Source organism: Colletotrichum navitas (genome assembly GCF_030913465.1).
Source record: "Colletotrichum navitas strain CBS 125086 chromosome Unknown LY79scaffold_32, whole genome shotgun sequence".
In the NCBI taxonomy this organism is placed as follows: Eukaryota; Fungi; Ascomycota; class Sordariomycetes; order Glomerellales; family Glomerellaceae; genus Colletotrichum; species Colletotrichum navitas.
In genome coordinates, this window is record NW_026850578.1 from 61,271 (window position 1) to 80,542 (window position 19,272).

A 19,272-nucleotide genomic window follows, 5' to 3' on the forward strand; every position below is an offset into this window, starting at 1 on the left:
TGGTTAATAACTAATAATATAAAAAGAAGGAAAGTAGCTACTACTGTAGATATTTATAGTAGTATAAGTAAAGGTTAGTTATATAACCTTAGATTAGCTTTACCCTCCACTAGTGATAAGTATCTAACATGTGAAATAACGACGTTTTAGGAGATTGAGTAAGTCGGCAAATAATTTCTGTGTCGATAATTACTAGCATGCTGGGGAGCGGCAGCGCGTTTCCGAGCTGAAAAACCACAAAGCTGCGAATGGCATTGGGCCGAATGCCGGCAGTTTCGCTTTTGCTATAATGTGTATGGCAGGGAAAATGCTTTCGAGGGTTCATGACTCCTAACATTTCCCGTATCCGAGATTGCTTTGCTATTTCGTTCCTCCAATGCCCCCTTCATTAATATCCAAACAGCAGCTCCACCGCCAACGAGTCATTGTCCATGGAACCTGGAACGCTGGTAAAAAGAAGCGTCAACGGGGCCGCGAAAGAGCCCAATGTAGATAGTACGAGTGACAGGTCAGCGATCTCGGGGTCAGTCAGTTTCCAAAAGTTGTCGGACGGCCTAGTATTCTTTCGGTTGCTGGGCACATCATGGAGAACGAAGGATCTGTATCGGATATTGGCTTCCGGGCCAGATCTGTGGTTTGTGGAGCGAGTCATGTTGCCGCGGAGGCATAGAAACATGTACTGGGGGCCGGCAGCAGCTCAAAGGTTCAGCTGCATAGGGAACGCTTCTCGCGAGTACTTGTGTTGCACAATAGGGTCCATATCAGTACCCATCATGTCTCACGGGCTGGGTGGGACTGTAGCTCTCAAAGGCACCTTATATACCCTATTCGCCCCATACCCCCTTTTTCGACGATATGGACCGTTCCGACTACTTATTCCTGGCCCCTATGGTGAGAAATTGAGAGTTGCGTTATGAAGACTGACCCGTAATCAACTGACCAATAACCTCCCCGTCCCGTCACCAACCGCCTTGACTCTCGAACCAATTTCAAGCGGGTTTCCTTCGTAGAGCACGAAATGGTACTCCCCGGAACCCTCTTTCAAACCTAGCATCTTGTGTATGTTGCTGCCGGCGAGGTCTAATGCGTCCCGCTCGGTGAGGCGCCCTTCGCTATTCCTGTATGCAACGCCCGCCAGTAACGATAGATCCCGGACAATCCAATCTTCTTCCAGACCGATGGCAGTGACAACTCCCGCCCGAGTGAGCACGTCAATCGCCGTGCCATTGGTCAAAGGCGGGCCTGTAAGAGCCCTTCGCTGGTCCCACGACATCGCAAACGATTGCATCGGCGCCAGCACGACACCCACCCCAGCAGCCGCCAGTGCATCCGCCACCAAGTGGGCCTCGGCGCCTCCGTTAATTACGAACCGAAGCTTGACACCGACGTTGGCGACCTGCGAGATTGCCTCTTCAACATCCGTTTTGATATTCAGCAAGGCCGCAATTGTGTCCGCACTATGTACGGTCACGGCGAGTGCCGTCTCACCCTTTACGACCCTTTGAAGAAACGCAGCCTCGGAATGACTGTCCTCCACAGCCAGCTTCTCGTCGGCAGCCGAGGATGTAACCGCTTTGAGGAGTTTGTAACGCAGCTCTCCGACGGCAGCAGACATTGACGAGAGTCCGTCGATGCCACGTTTGGCAGAGGAGTCAAGCGTATAGTGCAGGGCGGCGTCGCGGGCAAGCACGGAGCCAGGGTCAAGAACGGATTGTGCACCAGTCAGGAATGCCGCGCTCGTGCCGTGATGCGTTCCGAGGGCGGAGAATTTGGGGGCCGATATGGCACGAGTGACTCCGTAGCGCCGAGCAACTCGAAGCTTCTCGGTGTCGAGTGCGAGACCGTCAACGCCACGGCTAAACCTGCCTCCGTCCGCGCCATTGTCCGTGTCCCGTTCGGTATCAATGGCGTTGAGCCCGATTGTCGAGCCAAAGGCAGTGAGTGGTGGCGCAAGATACCCGTTCTTGATGGGAATCACTGCGCCATCAGTAGTCGATGCTTTTTCCAGCTGAGCAAAGCAGCTTCCAGCACAAACGATCTTGCCGCTGGATACGGCTATGTTGTATGTCCTACCGTCGCTTGCGAATCCATCTGGCTCGACTTCGTGGAGAATTCTAGAGATACCCGTGAAAACAACGTCGTCTCTCGAGATGACTGTTTCCGCGACGATGCTACCAAGACTTTCATCCGGCACAATGGCGCCTTGAAACGTCTTGTTGAGCTCAACAGGTTTCTCATATTGGGCAGTTCCGTCGATCCATACCTGGACTGGTGTGGCCCCAACGCTCAGTGGATCACTGTCCCAGACGACGATATCGGCATCGAAACCTGTCTTTACCTTACCCAGGCGTTGGCCAAGCCCCAATCTCTCAGCTGGCGCCGTTGTTACTGATGCAAGTGCCGCGTGGTATGGCAAGCCATACTTGTAGGCCTTTGCAGCTTCGAACACTACATGTTGCGCGTTGAGAACCGGGTTGTCACTGACGTAGATCGGGGTGAGGCCTGCATCATAGAGATGCTTGCCCGCATACTCTGAGCCGAGTGCGGCTTCGGCCTTGTACCACATGTTGTCGGCGAAGAGAGCCGATGCAGGCGGGCTATTGCCCCAAGCCCGTTTTAGAATCTGGATGTAACCTGTCAGCGGAATGGACTCGATTCTCACGGTCTTTGAGTCCGTATCAATCTGGCTTAATCTGGTTGAGTTACCTCCGGGACCAAGTGCGTCTGATGAGCATGATGAAAGGCACGAATGGGAAATCTGAACTCGTTGGTATGGTCGACGAACGCCTCAAGGTCGGTAATGGTGTAGCAATGAGCATGAACATGGACCTGGCCCCTGAGCACAGCGACCAACGCCTCCCACTTGAGCTCATTAGGCAGATATTCTTGAACGTTTTCCAGGCTCATGGCTGCCGTACTGCACCAGTCGTCTTGCTTACGCACGATGTTGGAGGCATGCTCAAGGGCCTGACGGAATTCCCAGCTTTCTCCAAGGCGGCTGTAAGGACCACGCTCGCCGGCTTTGCCATGGATCTGCTTGGAGTTCTCACCACAAGCCATCTTCATGTGACGCCAGGAACGGTCCGGATCGGCCAGCATGTCGATGACGCTCGTCTCGTTTCGCCCATCAGCGGTACCAGTCGCGTGTTTGATAACGTAGGCTTCGCCCCCGATGTTGTTGCTCGACCCCGGCAGTATCAACGATGTAGTCACGCCTCCGGATTTGATCACTTGAAGCTGATAATCTGTGGGCTGGATACCGTCAATTGACCGAACATAAGGCGTGATATCTGTGGACAGCTCGCTGACGTCCTCGTTTCCGTGCAGTGTCGGTAGTGAGTGCACCGCGGCATGGCTATGCATGTCGATGATGCCACTGGTGAGCGGCCGTCCGGCGGCGTTGTAGACCAAGACATCGCTCGGAAGGGTTGACATCGGGATGTCTTTGATGACGCGCCTGATGAGGCCATGCTCAATGAACACATCGGCCTGGACCCAGGTATAGCTTGCAGCGCCGTCGACTGGCTCCCCAACCCAGACGCTCGCGTTTCTGATGATGGTAGATCGGTGGCCATCCACATACCGAGAACTTCGTGCCCTGCCATAACCGGGCGGATCAACAGGCTTTCCATGCAGCTTCCTGCATGTTGCAAGATCCTCCTCCAACTTTCCAATCGAGAGTCCGTGGGTTGTGAAGCCTGTCCCGGACGTCGCGGCCGTAGGGGTAATCTGCCTCCACTGCGCGTAGACGATAAACGCGAGGCATACTAGCCCCAGAGCGCGCAATGTTCGCGATCTGCGGGGTAATGATTGGAAAGCTGGTATCCGCGCAGGGGGCAGGGCTTCTTCAGATGGCGTAGAGGTGTACGGGGGAAGGTCATCCTTCTTCACACGCGTAAGTTGGCCCATGACTCTGCTATCGGGCTCGACAGTCGAGAGTAAGGTTGAATCCGGGTCGTCTGGTTCAAGGCCGATGAGAAAAGACCGCAAAGAACCGAGTCTTCCACCAGCATCTTCCGGACGATGGCTGCCCCCTTGTCTGCATGACCACTCCCTGTCTAAGAGCACTGAGGGGTTGCTGCTGATCAGCACAGGGGGTCCGAACAGGGCCGAGATCGCCTAAAATGGTCACGAAAAGCTACATTTGAACCTCAGCAACCTCCCAGGGCTTATGCTGATGCTTGAGTCCATCAAGGTCCCTGTCATGTTTCTCTTTTTACAGCACGATGCTACAGACAACGCAAACATGGGAGAAGCGTATGAAGAAACGCTTTTGTCCCCATCTTGCGTCTAAAATCAAACGTTGGCCGGAGTTGTATACGGTTCGCCGCATTCTTCATCAAGGAGGAACAGAGGAGCCCTGGCTTCAGGTTTTTGATCACAACGGTCTCGAATTTCAACCTGGTTCCAACCCGAGTGAATACTCTTCGAATGAATAGCAAGCATTCATATCGACAGAAATTACGCATTGCTGCTCATTTACACTTGGCACAAATATTTCTCAATTTATAGACTATGCTTTACATCGATGTAAGAGCACACAATCAGGTCTCAGAGTAAACCGTCAGATACAAGAATAACAAACTGTGTTCTCCCTTCCATTCGAGGTTTGCCGCTTAGTGAGCTTCAATCAAAGTCTCCTTCGCAACAGGCGCTTGCTTCGGCCCATCGACTGGTACTTCAGATGCGTGAGCCTTGGCAACGGGCTGAGCGTAGGGAGTCCACTCCTCGTCGGCATTCATACCGCCATACAGCATGGAAGGGGGTGCCAAAGCCTGGATGTCGGGAGCGGCCCTGAACAGGAAAAACTTCTCGTCGTGCCACTGGCCGGCGGTGACGTATCTCCCCTCGCTGTCGGTAAACATGGTCTCGTCCTCCGCGCGGAGGAAGTAGGCGATGGAGTAGCGGTGCTCCTCGGGGTTGAACGGGACGACGCGGTGGATGCACGACATCATGGTGTGCCCGCTGGCGAAACGCAGCGAGTCGCCGACGTTGATGATGGCGCAGCCCTTCTTGGGCGCGACGAAGCCGAACTCCTTGGTGCCGGGGGGGCGGATCTGGAGACCCCACTCCTCGGCAAAGAGGAGGGTGAGGGAGCTGATGTCGGTGTGCTTCTGGTGGCCGATCTCTTTGTCCTTGACGGGGTCCGCGGGCACGTAGTGCATCATGGCCAGTGTGGAGGTCGAGGGACGGTCGTTGCGGTGGGCGTTCTCGTAGCGAGCGGCGCCGACAAGGCCCATGGCAGTGGAGAGACCGGACAGGACGGCCTTGGTGACGATGTTGGAGCCGGAGATGGCGTTCTTCAGGATGCCCTTGTCGGTGTCGTTCTGGAGAATCTGGGGGAACTTGGGGTCCTTTCTCTGGATCTCGTCACGAGAGACCTGTTGCGGAGAGGAATCAGTCTTGGCTCTCGCAAATACTACGAGCCTTCCTAAAGCATCTCACCTTGAACATCTCATAGCCGTCCCTGGTATTGGGAAGGCCGCCTGTGCGTGAGCCTACGGGCTCGTACCTGAGAGACATTGTCAGTGATACATAGACATTGAGCCGGCGGTAGTTCGTCGACTTACCCGAGATGTGCGGTGATGAGACCAAACTCGTTCTTGGCCTCCATTGGGGACTCAAAGTAGCGGTGCATGAGCTCGAGCGTCTTCTGTTGATCATCCAAGAACCTGCTGCCGTCAAGGCCGTTCAGGTCCAGGTAGAAGAAGCCTTGCTCCTGGCAGCAGCGAAGCATGATCTCCAGCTCGGCCGGCTCCTGGGACAGGACTCGTCCGAAGTCAACAGTCTCCATGGGGTAGATGGGGACCCTCTTCCCCGCCCACTCGACAGTCTGTGGGACTTCGGTGGAGACGCCCATTGTACGTGTTGTGTAAGGGGGTTTGTGTACTTGAGACAATAATGCTGAGGATCAAAAGATCAATAGAGCACAAGTGATGGCCCTGTTTCGAATTGGGTTCAAATTGGGTTTGAACAGTTCCTCTTCCTCCCTTCCTTTCCCTGTATCATCATCGAGCAGTTGAACCCTCCTATTTATACATGTGAGAGCTGCTCATAGCTGCACCAACAACATTGCCCCTCACTGCCAGAAGCGGCGTCAATCCATCTGCCCGCACTCCGGGTCCTTATCCTCCTTCCATATTCTTGTTACTGACACTGTCCCGTTGAGCGAGGCGCAAGGTTTCATGCGAGTATGCGGGGTCTCGGACCAATCGGCAGACACAGTCGTTCATATCACATGCATACTACACCAAAGCAAAGAGACTACTAATTGTTGTTTCGCTGGAAGCTCAATGCTATTTCCATATCAAAAGTGGATATATGCCTTGGCTTGCTTGGTTCCCGTTCGCGACGGGCAGCTGTCTCCCTTGTCCTGAACCACTCAATCGGACACGGTCCGGCTCATGTAGAGCGCCGTGTTGCAACATTTCTTGGCCATCTTATCACTTCCGGGAGGAGGAACTGCGGCATCCGACCGAAACGGGACTCCCACTCTCTTAGCTCAGCCAGCAACGTACGTGGGAACTGATTGTTGGCCTGGCCAACATCGACGCCCCGCACTCGGTGAACTTGGGGTGTGTCGGGAAAGGACGCATGGCTGACGATCGAATCGCATCTCCTCGGGTTTTTACCCGACTATCAAGATCGCCGAGCCCGGCACATACACCTCATAGACCGGTTACTACCTATTCGTCGTCTGATTTCGGACCTAAGGGAATGTACTCTGCTCTACGTTGAAGGTATAGACGCAGTCGACCTTGAATTTTCTGTCCATGATTCATCATGGACAGCAGAACATGCGCCTAGTCGCATCGGGTTTGCTTCTCGGGTATCACGATACCCTTATCTTCCTGGTCGCCACTGAAGACCTGGGAATCCTTAGACAAAAGCTCCGCTCGGGAGCAGCGGCCGAGATACCCGTAGTAAGATCTGGTACAATCTGGACAATGGCCACCCGCATAGCCATGCGGGGTAGACCTGTTGCGCACAAACAAGCCGGATATCTTGATCCTGAGTTGTTAATGATAGGAGCAAAGCAACACCCCACGTCGATGAGCGAACATGGATATCCATGCATGATCTAAACACTGGCATCGTCGCTTGGACTGACAATCAGGTTGGCACGGATGTGTGACTAACCTAGCTGCGCCAATATCAACTTCGGACCTTTCGTCCAGAGTCACATTAGACGTGATGGGGCTTACCTCCCGTATTATGCAGTGCGATTGGTCAACAGGCTCCGTGCCTACTTTTCATGTCTATTGTTCTTGGTCATTACTTTTAGTCATGAGGTACAAATCAAGCTCGGTCTTCTTGTTAAGTATCATGATATTTGCATAATCGTTGAGTTCATTGCAGATCAGATAGTGGAAGTGCCTGGTTTGTCTCACTCTTCACATTTTGGAGCCAATGAACGACTGGATCAAACGATCATCTAAGCATCTAGGTTAAATCTCATTGACCAAAGAACCAGAATTCCATACTACTTGAATGTTGTAAATGAACTCGTTTTATACGTTCTTTGCTCACTATACGACACCACCCAAAACAGTAGATTACTCACTCTGAGGTTCGGGACATGGAAAGCCACACTGCCCATGTATGTGTCTTTAATGGAGAAGTGCGTCGCGTCAAGGCATATTGGATGTACGATATGCTGACGATCAGTCTCAGTGGCTCCCTCAGCTTTACAACCTAACCGCTTTCTGCTTTTTACAAGAAAGACTGGCATCTACAGTGCCATGTGTACTTCTGTATCAATTATGATAATACTGGGACAAGGACCTGAAAGTTAGTACGCGACAGGATGATAGTAGGTAGCATACTGCGCTCTGCAATGTGCCGAGCAGACCCCACTTGTTGCAACAAGGTCAAGGTCAATGATAAGTTGGTCAAAATATAGTCATTAAGCCAAAAAGGGCTAGTGAAGGTCTACAGACAAACTCTGGCTTCTTCCGTACGAGTTTGAGTCCAAATGCAAGGGAACAATCCAGGTCCTTCTTGGGATGCCTGAAGCCTCCTGCGCATTAGGCATCTTTTGCAGTTCATATCGATATTCATTACAGTCTTCTTCTTGCTGAATAGATTTATACGCTTTGCTTATATCACGCACACAGATCCGGGAAAATACACATGCTGGTGCTGAGGCAACTGGTCTTCGGGGATCAATAATCCAACCTTCGTTCTGGTTTTGAGCCCTGTCTTCTACATCTTCGGGACATCTTTTCTAATAAGGGGGATTCCCTCCCAGGTGTCTTGCAAGGTGAGGTATAACTATACGTCTACGCAAAGGGCCAGTAAGCCAGCTCGTAGACGTATCCCGTCGTCATCTTGGCGTGCTGCAGGGCATGATCAAACGAGACATGCTCCATGGTGTCGTTGGGCGTGTGAATGTGCGGGTTGTGATTCCCAAACGGCGTCTCGAAGATGAAGGTCGAGGGGAAGCCGTTGCGTTTCGCCGAGGCGTGGTCGGAGCAGGCGTACCCGCAGACAGTCTCCTCGTAGGGAATGTCGGTATACTGTAATTGCCCCCGGCGCGGCCCGTCAAGTCAGTCCCACCAAGAACTCATTTACGGGGCGCGGGGGGTTCTTCCACTTACGGCATCGATGATGCGCTTCATGTAGGCGACCTGGTCGGGGTCGGTCCAGTCGGTGACGACGCCGAAGCGCTCGACAGCGTCGCGGCCGACGTAGCCGACCATGTCCTGGTTCAGCATGGAGACGACCTGGCGGTTGAGCGCGCGGTACTGCGTGAAGATGTCCTGGCTGCCGAGCAGGCCGGCCTCCTCGGCGCCGTACCAGTGGAACTCGACGGTGTTGAGGAGGTCGCCCGAGGCGATGCGCTTGTCGGAGAGGAGGACGCGGAGGACCTCGAGAATCATGACGGAACCGGAGCCATTGTCATCTATTATTATTATTTTCAGTATTTTCAAGCTCATGAGACCCAAACTCAAGACCGAGAAAAGAATATGAAAGGGGGAGAAAAAAAAAAAAAAGCAGGGACGACGACTCACCAGCACCAGGTGCACGGCCAGCGCCGCGGTCTCCGGAGATCACGGAGTCGAGGTGGGCGCCGACAACGACGGTCCGCTGGTTCTGGCCGGGGATCGTCACGATGATGCTGGGCTGCGACCAGGCGACGTGGCGGACGTAGCGGACGTTGGCCGTCGGGTGGCCCGCGGCGTCGAGAACGGCGCTGACCTGGCCGTGCAGCCACTCGGCGGACTCGACGCCCGTCCGGGAGAGGTAGTACCGGTTGTGAAAGGACGAGAAGCGCTCGAGGTGGGTGCGCATGTTGTCCTTGCTAAGCTTGGGTATCAGGGCGTTGACGTGGCACGTCTGGTTCATGACCGTCGGGAAGGGCAGCGCCGCGAGGAGCTTGAAGTCCGGGGAGGGTGTGACGGCGGAGACGTCGGACCACTCCGTGATGTCAAAGAAGTGGACGCGATTCTAGGGGCATGTATGTCAGTTGCCCGCCGTTCGTAAAGGGAAAGGCTTCAAAGGGATGACGGGGAGGTTGGAGCCTACGTCCATCATCTTCCACTTTTCCTCTTCAGTGACGGTGACGGTCTGTCCGGGCGCGATCTCGAGGGTGAAGAGCTTTTTCGGGTCGCGGGGCCCGACGGAAGAGCCGGCGGCTGAGGAAACGGCGAGAGCGGCGAGGAGACGGGTGAAGCGCATGATGGGCCACGTTTTACGGGGGAACTGGAGCGACTATGAGGCGACAGTGGCTTGCGGCTACGGTTCTCATGGCACACAACGCGCCGTTCTCAAAGGAGGCCGGCTTGTTATATGCTGGCAGAATCACCCACGGTACCGGACACCTGCATGACTTGCATCACCACACGTTCCAACCAGCGACGTATCACGGGGGGGGGGACGTGGTACCTGGTGAACATTCAAAGATCTTCCGGCCCCTGTTTTAATCCAAGTCTGGCGTCTAGGTGAGGGGGGCTGGATGACGCCGCGCCGGCGCCGGGGAGATGGTTATGTACGCCGAGAGCTGTATCGGGAAGCTGGCCACGACGTGAGAACTTTTGGGCTCTCGAAACACAAGCGGTGAATCTCAGATACGATGATAGTAGTTCAGGCTCTATGTCGGCGAGGGATAGGCTAGCAAGAAGAGTTGCCGGGCACGACCGGTGGAACGGCATGCAAGGCACAGGGCGGGTTGGCCGATTGTTTCCGGGTCCCAGACGGTGATGTATAGCCAAGAGGTATTGATCTTGGCTCCACGGCGAAGAATCAAAAAAAAAAAAAAAAAATGACATGATGGAGTTGGGGTTGGACATTTCCCACCTTTACCGAATAGGTATTTCGTATTTCCCTCGGCTTATAACCCGTCATTCAGACATCCTCGTTATTCGATCTGGGATATTCCATTGACCGGCCTCGGTATCAGTATAAGGCTTCACTTGCAGATGAGAACGGACGTGCGGCCTCAGTCACATATCCAGGCCAGAGCCGAAGCTTTCCGAGAGAAGAAGTAACCTCGCGGGGCATAGAATAACATCGAATGATGACTTCTCGTCGGCTCGCTGCCAATTGCCAAGAGCGACTATATCCGGAAGGTGACTTTAAGCCAAGACGATTGCGCGGGGGAATGTGGCTTGGGCCCAGTCGCCAAGCTCATTTACCATGATTTTTCTCTTTTCTTCTTCTTCTTCTTCCTCTCTCCATGAAGAAGACCTCTGCGAGCCAACACATTGGCAGAACGGACGAAAGTTCCGTACGTAATCAGCGGGGGAAAGGGGCCATGCGTGAAAGCCGGCCCGGTTCCGGGGGGGAACTCAAATCCAAGATGGGTGCCCTGCAACTCTCACGGACGAGGGATCCTCGGGGGGCGAACCGTTTGTGTCGCGAATCCGTATAAGACTCATTTTGCATCCCACAGTCTGTTACCATCGCAATATCGTCCGTTTGCTCTCTCGGACGTACTGGCAGACTACGCGCCGCCACTCGGCCCGTCGAGGAGAGGCCCGCCTCTCCGGCACCTCGCAGCCTTCGTCTGCCGCGCCGTCGCGCAGCGCGAACAGCGGCAACGACCCCTGCACCAACGCGAAGAGCCCGTTGTTCGCCATCAGCCAGCCGATCAGCCGGTATCATTCCACCCATGAGAGCAGGTAGGGAGGGGGGTTGGTTGGCGCGCGCGATCCACGAGATCACCATGAGGGGCGAAGACGGCCGTCCGTGCGGCGAGCCCCGGGAGGGACAGGGCACCGCCGCTGCCACCTGTGCCGGGTCGAGACCGCGTCATCTCGCGGGCTTGCGGGACGACTGCGGCGGCCGTGGCGATCGTGGAGGCGGAGAGGACGAGGAGGAGGTGGGGCAGGATCAAGATCTCCCTCGGTAGGAAAACAACTTTCTGTTTGTAGAAACTCACCGGAGCAGGGAAAAGAACCAGACAGCCGCGATCTGGCAGAAGTTGAGCCAGTCGCCCACCATGGCCGCCGGGTTGTCGACAAAGACTCCCATACCTGGTGGTACTGCGGTAGATAGGAGGCGATGGCCAGGATGCTCAGCGCCCTGCCAATGGGTCAGTGTCCTATAGAATGGTCTAGATACCGGATGCTACGAGGTTCGACTCACAGCCTGGCTCAGTTAGGTAGAATGTCAGAGGACCTTTTATGTGAGATGAGACGTCTCTCTTTCTCTAGTTGGGTGGCCTAATTAAGATTGAGGCGTGAGGAAACCTGTCGAAGAGTCGTCTTTACAAGTTGGAGAGGTCAGTTACTGGGATTGCACTCATCTGCGCAGCTTCTGTGCCCATAGTTCCACCCGAAAGATGGAGGTGTAGTCTGGCTTACTGGGTTACGGTAGCAGTCAATGTTTACACGGCGCGGTCGCGGTGGGCTTCGATCATCCCGTAGGATTCGATTGTTGCACCACGTGGGCAAAAACCACGAGTCAATGGTACGTGGTTGAACCACGTCAAACACAAAGAGGCGACACACGCGTGAATGACTTGCGATAAGAGCGTTCGTTCAGTGCATTATTCTACTGCCTCATTTATAGGCCTTCCATGTGAACACATGACCATAGAGCCCCCAAAGTTCAAGCCTCCAGTCACTCCCTGGCACATATCTGAGGGTGCTCAAGCTAATCAACAGAGATTCCGAGCTCTTCTCCTTGCATCAATCCCGCAATCAGCCATCGTTATTACGTTCAAGGGAAGATGAGCCACTTTGTATAGGTTTTGACGCCGTACTGGTCAGCGAAGTCGCACCATTCCCAGCCCCAGCCACGCATGCGGCCCTTGGTATTGTCGAGCTTTTCGATGGCATTCGTCAAGACGATCTCAATGTCCATATTGCCGACGACGGCGTCCTCGCCGACGGACCACGCAATGTGACAGGTGTCGACCTTGGCGAGCGGCTGGCCGGGCCCGCGCTCGTTCTCGTCGCTCCATCGAAAATAGAAGCGATGGACAGACATGAAGTTGCGGAGCTTCTTGCAGTCTTCGACGAGGGCAGAGTCGGGGCCGGCGCCGCCCATGTAGGTGGTTTTGCCGGTGCATCGTTTCGAGGGGCCGAGCGGGGTTTCGTATCTCTCCAGCCTGCCGGCGACCTTTTTTCCGTCGTTGAACGGTGTGTACAAGGCGTTTGGGTTGACCTGAGCAGTGAAGTTGCTGCCATCGTCGTCGGTAAACTCAAAGTCGAGCCAGTCCACGGCAGAGTCGACCTGGGACAGTGCTTCATAGTCTGGCTCCTCAGAAGCGACGTCACGTTGTTCGGTCGCATCGATAACGGGAGCGTCAAGACTGGTGTCGCGCTGCTCGATCTGCCCCTGAGGGAGACTGGGGTCGCGATAGAAGAGTCTGAACTCGCCATCGTATTGGTTGTTCTTCTCGAAGCCGCAGCGAACGCCCATCTTGGCACGAACGCCGATGCCTTGGTAAGTGGAGGGCTCGTAGTTGATGGCTCTCTCGAGAAAGCCGGCCATGTCACGGTTGGTGAGGGCAATTTTGTCCTTAGTCGTCTTGAAGCTGAGGCCGCAGGACTCGTGCGCAGCAAATTTAGCCCAGAAGTTCAGATCGCGTTCCTTAAAGACGACCTTTGCGGTGTTGTGTTGGCAGAACCTCAAGAGCTGCTCGCAGTCGGACTTGAGCGGTGTATGTGGCTGGTCCCAGTCGGACGAGAGCCATATGGGAGTGCAGAAGGGGCCCTCGGGATTGCCGCCGGTGTACATCTCGTATCGTTTGGCGATGGTGAGGTTGACGGATTCGACACTGTGGGGAACCTGTCGAACTGTGCCGTTGAAGACGTAGGCGGAAGTGTTCTTGGGGATTTGAGAAAGAGACTTGACGATAAGGGGTCCCTGGTGTTCGACCTCGCGCACCTCGACAGCTCGGGCAGTGTCTTTTCCAGAAGGGAAGGCTTTGGAGAGACTGGCATCCTTGGCGTCGGCGAGGCCCAGAGGTTCGCGCTGTTGCAGTCTCCAGGAGACTGGGGCGTGGCCTGATGGGCTGTTACGAACAGCGCAGTCTGCCTCTTCGGTGGCTGAGACAGATCCATCGATGATCCACCCAGGACGACTCAGAGACCTGCCGAGGAAGTTGGCGATGTCTCCAGTAGAGAGAACAGCGTCGGGGGTGTGGGCGAGGATCTGGAAGCTACAGCTACCGACCCAGGCCGTTTCGACCCAGGTATTGGTATCGGAGCCAAGTTGATCGGGGTTGATCAAAGCCGGGTGACCCTTGAGGAAGTCGAACAGGGCTTGACAGTCGTCGCGACGGGGGCTTTCGACGCTAACATCTTGCTTGCTGACGCGGACAGTGCAGAGCTCGACATCGTCGTCGGCTGTGACGGTCTTGATGTGCTCGCTGACGGGCCAGGGAAGCTTGTGGATATCGCCGATGATGTTCACGCGGGCGGCAACGGCGAAGACGACGTCAGAGCCATTGGAGGCCTTGAAGGTGATATCCCCTTGGGGCAAGGCAAAAGCATCGAGGACGCCAGGGTCGGGAACAGCGCGTCCAAAGGCGAAGGCCGCAAGGGCAATGGTGGGCGCGATGAATCTGCGCATTTCGTAATCTGTGACGTGTTTTCGGGACAGTTGATATATGCTGTTTGTGTTGTTTTTGTTGTTTTTGCTGAGAGAGTAGGTGGTAGTGAAGCAGTGAAGCTGTTCAGGCAATTAGGAGGAACAAGAAAGGCGTCTCTAGTGACGAGAAAATATGAGACGAGACGAGAGAGATGTGAGGTCTCGCGTATGAGGAATGGAAGAGAAAAAGAAAATCAACCCAACCAGTTTTCTTCGCGATCTGGCGGCCTCGAGTGATCAAGTCACGGGATCTACTTGCCTGTGTTTCCCTTTTGGGCAAGAAGATCAAGGTGAAGTTGGTTTGCTTATATAATCCCGTGACTATACAGAAGAAAAGGAAGGAGCTGCTTGGTGGGAAGCGCCTTCCTCGTGTGGTTGTGGCGGTGTGCTGTGTACCGAAAGCCAAGCAAGATTGAGGAATCGAGACGATATTGACTGCTCCCAATGTGGTCACACAAGCTGCTTTTAGGTTGGCTGCTACTCGGTCTTCGAAGATAGATGTGGTGAGTTATTATAGCGAAGGATTACACCCAGAAAACAGAGCAAGCGAGCTCTGGATCACTTGGACCAGGTGCAGCACATCATTGAAATTCTTGATGACTTATACGGCCATATATGGCGGTTGCCATGCTTCTCTTCTGTCTCTTTAACGTGGCGGTTGCGTCTATACGTGTGTACTGTGCCTTCAATGGCGATGGAGTTCAATACGAAACCCAAGATGACATCACTGGTTGATGTTTGCTACGGGCCCAACTACTTGTTGCTGCCGCTCGTCTCCAAGGCATGACCCCTCAACTTGTGCCAGAGATTTATGTCTAGCTGATTTACAGTCATTGTCCAAAAGGAATATGGTGATGATGCACCAGGGGTCTAGCAGCATGCAAGGGATAATATACATCAACAATGGAACTCCGTGACCAGAGCTGTCCATGCACACGGCTTGTTCGTATTGCCTAGACAGCAGTGGCGTGTCATGCATATAATTATGCTCATATTGTCAAAAAAGCTCTCAATGAAAACATCAATCATTACTTGGTGAGTTTACATTGGCAGGGTGTTTCTCTGCGCAGTTGTTGTGGGCATTCAAATGAATTTAGGCCACAACTACTAACTCATAACGAATCATGGCTAGAATATAGTAAGCAATATGCTTCTCTCTCATTATCCCTTTTTGCCATCCATTCGATCCTACATGAGAGTTCTGTCAATTGTTGATATGCCATACTGTAGCACGGCTGTAATCGTCTGCCTACCTAATGATTTTGTTTGCCTCGGCCTTGGGGACTGCACCAAACTCAGCCCGGCATCAAGCAGCGAGTCATTGAGAAATGCATGCAACACAAACCAAGCAACGTTGCATACAAGTTTGTCCAACAGCACACAAAGAAAGACCAGCTCAATCCATTAGGTGCCGTGTGTCCGCGAGAGCACACAACATAATCCTATTGCTAGAGAGTTGTAATCGGTTCCATTTTGCTTGCAGATCACTATTATAAGCTCGGCACGCTGTAAAATACAACCACCGGGATGCTGGATCGAGTCAATGCGATATTGTTCCGTAGGCAACGGAACAACGTTCACCCCCGACATTCCCATCTTGTTTTCTCCTTCAACCTGGGCAACGGGGCTAGATACGGCACACAAAGTTGCCTTCGACGAAGGAAGCCTGTCAACACACTCCAATGAGAGTCCCCTAACAAAAGTAAATAGCCCTGCACGGGCAGAGTGTTAGAAAACGGCCCTTCCCTATGTCTATTTGTGCTTGAAATAATTGATGAGTCAGTTACATTGACAATCTTCAGCCGGAGAAAGTGTACCAATAACTGTGACAAACTTCTTGCAGCCTTGCTATCGATCAAGAGACCTCGTCGGGTGCCCAGTCGTCGTTATCCGTATTACAGGATTCGCCAATTGCCGCCGCAGCTTCTTGGACCTTGCTCTAGTCAAAAAGTACCGCTTAGATGGGCCAGATCCAATATTTACCATGCATGTCAATCTTTTTACCTAAACCTGGCCCCTCCTCCCAACTCCGTATCAACTGGGAGATCGCCGGGGACCGGAACTTGCTGCTCTGGGGACGTGTTTCCCGTTCGTTATCAACTGGCTCCGATTACCGCCGAGTCGATCCCACGTCCTTGGGCCCATCTGCCCCACAGAAACATGTCGCCCCCGGTGGGTTTATACATACTAGCCGGGGGGTTACCTTGCAATCAATCGAATTCTTCAATAAACCGCATAGGTACTTGGCAGACAAGCCTACTCCCCAGGCCGGGGGGGGCGTTGCAATGTCGTCCGTATACTTGGTAAGCTTATCCGGCTTGCATAGCATACATAGCCTGGATATCAGAGATAGGTAAGCGCAGATAAGACTATCCCAACGCCAAACGACACCGCACCCGGCGACACTACCCCCCAACACGGAGCTGGGGCTGGGGGGGGCAGCGCTTCCCCACTGGTTCTCATTTCTTCTTTTCTCACCGAGTTGCTGATAAGAGAAAACTTGGGCGGGCCAAGGACCGGCGTCTGTTTGCCATTATTTGCCTTGGCTGCTGCGCTTCCGGGGGCCGACAACGTGTGATAGGACCGGCACCTGCGGGATGCGAGGGGGGCGATGATGTCGTTTCCCGTCCTGGGGGCTGGTAAACGGAAAGTGCGTTCCATGCTTTCCAGCATCAACCCGTCACGCCCTGTTGGATATTGAACACACTGGAGATCCAATGGCATTCTGGTCTTGTCGCAACGGCTCCAGCTTTCGGCCCTCTCTGTCCAGTCTGTGGAGACAATATGCCTCAAGCGCCCAGCAGTATATAGAGCATGGCCAGCATCCTGTCCTACGTCTCTTCGATGCACGAGCAAAATAATCCCACTGCCCTCTCCCTCCCCGTGTCACCACTTCTCTTTCAGGACCACCGTCGGTGTGACAGACAAGCCAAGATGCAGATGCGTAACGTCCTCCTCGCGGCCTCCCATCTGGCCCTCGGCCTCGCCGCCCCGGCCCCGCTCCCGGCCTACAACCTCCTCTCGACGCGGGAGACGCACTACAACGCCAGCCTGCCAAACGTCACCATCTTCGCCACCGGCGGCACCATCGCCGGCTCCGCCGCCTCCAACGCCCAGACGACGGGCTACCAGGCCGGCGCCCTCGGCGTCGACATCCTCATCGACGCCGTCCCCGAGCTCTGGAACGTATCCAACGTCCGCGGCGTCCAGGTCGCCAACGTCGGCTCGAGCGAGATCACCACCGAGATCCTCCTCAACCTCACCCGCCTCGTCCAGGAGGCCCTCGACGACCCCTACTGCCAGGGCGCCGTCGTCACCCACGGCACCGACTCCCTCGAGGAGAGCGCCTTCTTCCTCCAGCTCGCCGTCCGCAGCGACAAGCCCGTCGTCGTCGTCGGCGCCATGCGCCCCGCCACCGCCATCAGCGCCGACGGCCCCATCAACCTGCTCGAGGCCGTCACCCTCGCCGCCAGCCCCGAAGCCAGGGGTCGCGGCGCCATGGTCGTCCTCAACGACCGCATCGGCAGCGCCTTCTACGCCACCAAGACCCACTCCAACTCCCTCGACACCTTCAAGGCCGTCGAGCAGGGCTACCTCGGCTACTTCCTCGACATCAAGCCCTTCTTCTACTACCCCGCCGTCCTGCCCCTCGGCCAACACTACTTCAACGTCTCCGCCGCCACCGCGTTGCCCCGGGTCGACATCCTCTTCGGCCACCAGGACCTCAACCCGGCCCTCGCGACTGCCGCCGTCGAGGGTGGCGCAAAGGGCCTCGTGCTGGCCGGCATGGGCGCCGGCTCGTGGACTAACCCCGGCCACGACACTCTGAAGAAGCTCGCGCTGGAGAACAACACCCAGATCGTCCTCTCCAGCAGGACCATGGGCGGCTTCGTCGAGGCCAGCGGGATGCCAAACACCTACGGCGGCTGGACCCTGAACCCGGAGAAGGCCCGCATCATGCTGCAGCTCGGGCTGTACGCCGGGTACAACTCTACCCAGCTCGAGACGCTGTTTAAGTATGCGCCTTAGAGATAATGAATGAATGCCCCCTCTCCCCGAATCATGAGATTATGAATAAATAATACACCCTAATAGAAATATCATTCACTTTTTGCCATCCAAAAGTTATTACAGAGCCATCCAAGACCCATTCACGCTAACAGCTTGTGCTTTGACTACCCGCAACTCAAATCGTTCCAAGACAAATCTGGTTACGATGAGACCAAATGCAGAGGAAGGAAGCAGGCATCATTCACTTCAACCGACCCTCACATGTTGTTGAACAGTTGGCGAGTGCATGCCCGACGGCAGCGGGAGGGGAGAGTCCTTTTCTTCGACCAAAAAAAAAAAATCAAAAAAATTTCACGCGTTCTTCTTCGGGCGCGATCCCTTCTCCATCGCCGCGACCCTTTCGAAAGCCCGCTTCGTTTCCGCGCAGCTCTTGAGGATGAGGCAGAACGGGATGACGATCCAGAAGGCGTTGCAGAAGACGTAGTACCACCAGTAGTAAAAGTCCTCGGGCCGGCAGTAGATGACGCTGTAGACGAGCTCGTCGAAGGAGCACGTCGCGAAGTACAAGACGTCGCCGTAGAGCTGGCCGAGGCTGACGATGAGCTGCAGCGGGTGGCGGAGCGGGTGGCCGGCGACGATGCAGTAGGCGCAGGCGAAGGACAGCGGGCCCCAGCAGACGGCCGTGATGGTCTCCATGCAGACGACGAAGGAGTCCTGCGTCAGGTAGCGGGAGTCGGACAGCGAGTACTCCTTCCACAGCTGGCCGAAGATGTGGAGGCTGGTCGGCATGTCGGCCTGGTTGTACGAGAAGTAGCCTGGGTTCGTATCATCAGTCAGGGGTTGGCTCTCGGTACGATACGCTTCCCCTCCCTCATGCCGGAAAGACAACTCACCTTCGAAGAAGAAGTGGATGAAGGCACTCAGAGTGAACCACAAGGTCGTCGCCATCTCGCCACTGGGCAGGTCGGGTCGCGTCCTCTTGACGACGCGGTACGTCGACCCGAGAATGGCTGCGGCGCCAACCGCAAAGATGGCTCGCAGTTCATTTGCACTAAAGGTGTTGGCGACGTAGCCAGGGAGCATTGCACTCGCTGGGGAGTACGGGTGGACAGGGACGGAGGCGTTCATCATGACTTTGGCCGTCATTTCGAGGTCGTTTGGGTGCGATCCGTCAGGTATATGCTGGTCGTGTTTGACGGTGCTGGCAAGTATGGATGG

General features: G+C 54.8%; 6 protein-coding genes across 6 annotated transcripts; 1 reads left to right on the top strand and 5 right to left on the bottom strand.

The window, feature by feature from the left end:
• Window positions 1-769: 769 nt before the first annotated feature.
• LY79DRAFT_703792 (amidohydrolase) lies at window positions 770-3,909 on the bottom strand (the record flags this gene model as incomplete). The annotated part of the gene is made up of 2 exons (XM_060564975.1): window positions 770-2,623; window positions 2,707-3,909. 2 exons carry the CDS (start codon window positions 3,907-3,909, stop codon window positions 932-934), a joined length of 2,895 nt encoding a protein of 964 aa, XP_060413769.1. The 3' UTR covers window positions 770-931.
• A 574-nt stretch (window positions 3,910-4,483) lies between these two features.
• LY79DRAFT_632649 (2OG-Fe(II) oxygenase superfamily protein) lies at window positions 4,484-6,242 on the bottom strand. The gene is made up of 3 exons (XM_060562199.1): window positions 5,571-6,242; window positions 5,446-5,512; window positions 4,484-5,381 (listed from the first exon to the last, which is right to left on the bottom strand). Exons 1-3 carry the CDS (start codon window positions 5,858-5,860, stop codon window positions 4,617-4,619), a joined length of 1,122 nt encoding a protein of 373 aa, XP_060413770.1. The 5' UTR covers window positions 5,861-6,242; the 3' UTR covers window positions 4,484-4,616.
• A 2,040-nt stretch (window positions 6,243-8,282) lies between these two features.
• Window positions 8,283-9,681, bottom strand: LY79DRAFT_516253 (peptidase family M28; the record flags this gene model as incomplete). The annotated part of the gene is made up of 4 exons (XM_060554797.1): window positions 8,283-8,519; window positions 8,601-8,905; window positions 9,015-9,450; window positions 9,529-9,681. The coding sequence occupies 4 exons, from the start codon at window positions 9,679-9,681 to the stop codon at window positions 8,283-8,285; spliced, it is 1,131 nt and encodes a 376-aa protein (XP_060413771.1).
• Window positions 9,682-12,165: 2,484 nt separating this feature from the next.
• Window positions 12,166-14,025, bottom strand: LY79DRAFT_590488 (uncharacterized protein; the record flags this gene model as incomplete). Its single annotated transcript, XM_060561160.1, has 1 exon — window positions 12,166-14,025. The coding sequence occupies one exon, from the start codon at window positions 14,023-14,025 to the stop codon at window positions 12,166-12,168; it is 1,860 nt and encodes a 619-aa protein (XP_060413772.1).
• A 2,952-nt stretch (window positions 14,026-16,977) lies between these two features.
• LY79DRAFT_580002 (L-asparaginase) lies at window positions 16,978-18,072 on the top strand (the record flags this gene model as incomplete). The annotated part of the gene is made up of 1 exon (XM_060560064.1): window positions 16,978-18,072. The coding sequence occupies one exon, from the start codon at window positions 16,978-16,980 to the stop codon at window positions 18,070-18,072; it is 1,095 nt and encodes a 364-aa protein (XP_060413773.1).
• A 333-nt stretch (window positions 18,073-18,405) lies between these two features.
• Window positions 18,406-19,200, bottom strand: LY79DRAFT_516273 (emopamil binding protein; the record flags this gene model as incomplete). Its single annotated transcript, XM_060554802.1, has 2 exons — window positions 18,406-18,869; window positions 18,948-19,200. 2 exons carry the CDS (start codon window positions 19,198-19,200, stop codon window positions 18,406-18,408), a joined length of 717 nt encoding a protein of 238 aa, XP_060413774.1.
• Between the last annotated feature and the right edge of the window lie 72 nt (window positions 19,201-19,272).